The 2,531-nt window shown below is 41.7% G+C and overlaps 1 protein-coding gene across 1 annotated transcript; it reads left to right on the plus strand.

Annotated features, from left to right (window-relative positions):
- Positions 1-1,137: 1,137 nt before the first annotated feature.
- Positions 1,138-1,557, plus strand: LOC106799726 (uncharacterized). Its single transcript, XM_014778943.1, has one exon. The coding sequence runs from the start codon at positions 1,138-1,140 to the stop codon at positions 1,555-1,557; it is 420 nt and encodes a 139-aa protein (XP_014634429.1).
- The last annotated feature ends 974 nt before the right edge of the window (positions 1,558-2,531 follow it).

Below are 2,531 nucleotides of genomic sequence, written 5' to 3' on the forward strand. Positions count from 1 at the left end.
AATTGAGTAGTTGTGTGTATTGCATAATTCATAGGTAGAGTCTGTGTGTTCAAATGTTTTTTTTTTTGGGTTGGACCTGAATCAGGAGGGAGAGGCCCTGACGGACTCTTCGGAGTGTAGGCCTTGGGGGTCATCCGGTTTGAGTACTCCTGTAAGCCTGTGCCGATCCCACATGGTTGGAGCATTCTCGCAAAACAGCGTGACCCTGACTGGTCTCCCTATGATTTCACTTAGTGAGAGTGACCTGACTTACCCATTGTGAGGCATGTCTTGTCATGTACTCCTAGGCGCCCGACGAGGTTTTTCACTGGAAAATGGTACCACATTGCATGTAGGCTTGAGTCTAGAGTATTTGTTGCATAACGCATGTGTTTTTCTTTCATTGGGTTAACAATTATGGTTTGATGTTATTTTCTGGAGTGGACGAACTTAAATGAATGTGCATAATATGTGTGATTTTGTGAAACGGTGTTAATTATATAAATTCAGTTGTAAGCACTATATGTTTTACATGCTCTAATATTTTATTATATATGAATGTGATAACTCATTCCCGGTGTGTGTTTGTGTTTGGGCTGATTGCCATTTGTTCAGGTGAGCCATCATATGATGAATTCCATGTTAGAGCCGAAGAGACTTAATCTGTGATAGAGATATGCTCTGATAAGTGTGAAATTGGGGCATAGGAATTATTTCGCATGCTATATTTTTCCGCAAACAATATCGTTGAGTTATGTTTTCTGTTTTAGTTCTTTTTATTATTCATTCAGTATGGACGGCCTTGTTTTAAGCTGGAATAACTTTGTTGTTTTTATTTGAACAATTTCTATTATGTTTTCATTTAGTGAATGTGAACCCTTTATCTTTTGAAATCAATTTAAAGTCAATATGTTTTTTTAAAAAAAAAAATTTCCGCATGATTTTATTTCCTTGTATTTGTTATTTGTGAGGGTAGTGGGTGTCACATTTAGTGGTATCAGAGCAGGTCGAACCTTTCGGCCATGTGTGTTATGAGTTTTCTGTGTTTCCTTGTGTACTCTGATGTGTTGTATTTGTTTTGTTTGATTAGAGGTGTACTCTATTTTGTTGGTATATTTTTTTTTTCAAAGTTTTGTTTCTTGCGTGACATAGGAAGTAATGGCTGCGAGAAATGAGCGAGAACGACTTCTTACCCAGGCCTTGAACAACTTGGCGCAAGTTATGGCCAATCAGGGAGGCGGTGGAGGAGCAACTATGTACCATGGTTTAGATCGCTTTCAGAGGAACAACCCACCTACCTTCAAAGGGGGTTATGATCCTGAGGGTGCTGAGGCTTGGCTGAGGGAGATTGAGAAGATCTTCCGGGTGATGGAATGTCAGGACCATCAGAAGGTGTTGTTTGCTACTCACATGCTAGCAGATGAGGCAGAATATTGGTGGGAGAACACTCGCCCACGTTTGGAGGGAGCAGGTGGTGCTGTTGTTCCATGGGGAACTTTTAGACAGACTTTTCTGGAGAAGTATTTTCCAGAAGATGTGAAGAATAGAAAGGAGATGGAGTTCCTTGAGCTTAAATAAGGAAGTATGACGGTGGCAGAGTATGCGGCGAGGTTTGAGAACCTTGTAAGGTATTTTCCTCATTATCAGGGGGAAGCTGGGGAGAGGTCCAAATGCGTGAAATTTGTCAATGGCCTTCGACCAGAAGTAAAAATGATGGTAAATTATCACGGTATTCATGACTTTGCACAGTTGACCAACATGTGTAGAATCTTTGATGAAGATCAGCGGGAGAAGACTACTTTTTACAGGAATGCCAATGCTAGTCATGGGAAAGATAAGAAGCCTGTGACTCACAGTCGTGCTAAGCCATATTCTGCCCCTCCCGGGAAATATGGAAACCATTCTGGGGGACAAAGGACCAGCGGAGGACATCACCTAGCTGGTGGGAGTTCTCAGTCAGTTAACAGAGTGTCTCAGCCTGCTAGTGGAGATGGTGGTGGTGCTTCTGTTACACCTGCTACGCCAATCCGATGTGCTAAGTGTGGTAGGATGGGTCATTTTGCTCGTGAGTGCCCAGATAGTGATGTGACTTGTTTCAACTGCCGGGGTAAGGGCCACCTCAGTACCAGTTGCCCACATCCGAGGAGGGAGAAGATGAGTGGAAGTCTGGATAACCAGAATGGACGACCAAAGACCATAGGGAGAGTGTTTTCTCTTAGTGGTGCTGATGCCGCACAGTCTGATGATCTCATTCAAGGTATATGTTTCATAAGTCAAGTTCCTTTGGTTGTATTGTATGATTCAGGTGCGACCCATTCATTTATTTCTCGTGTCTGTGTTGAAAAACTTGCCTTGCCTGTGTCTTCCTTGAAATTTGACTTGATTGTGAATACACCTACTAGTGGGTCTGTTTTAACTTCTGATGTGTGTTTGCAATGTCTTGTCTTAATTTCTGATAGACAATTTCTTATTGACTTAGTTGTTCTACCTTTGAGTCAGATTGATGTTATTCTTGGTATGGACTGGTTATCTTCCAATCATGTCTTATTAAA

Source organism: Glycine max, chromosome 1 (assembly GCF_000004515.6).
Source record: "Glycine max cultivar Williams 82 chromosome 1, Glycine_max_v4.0, whole genome shotgun sequence".
In the NCBI taxonomy this organism is placed as follows: Eukaryota; Viridiplantae; Streptophyta; class Magnoliopsida; order Fabales; family Fabaceae; genus Glycine; species Glycine max.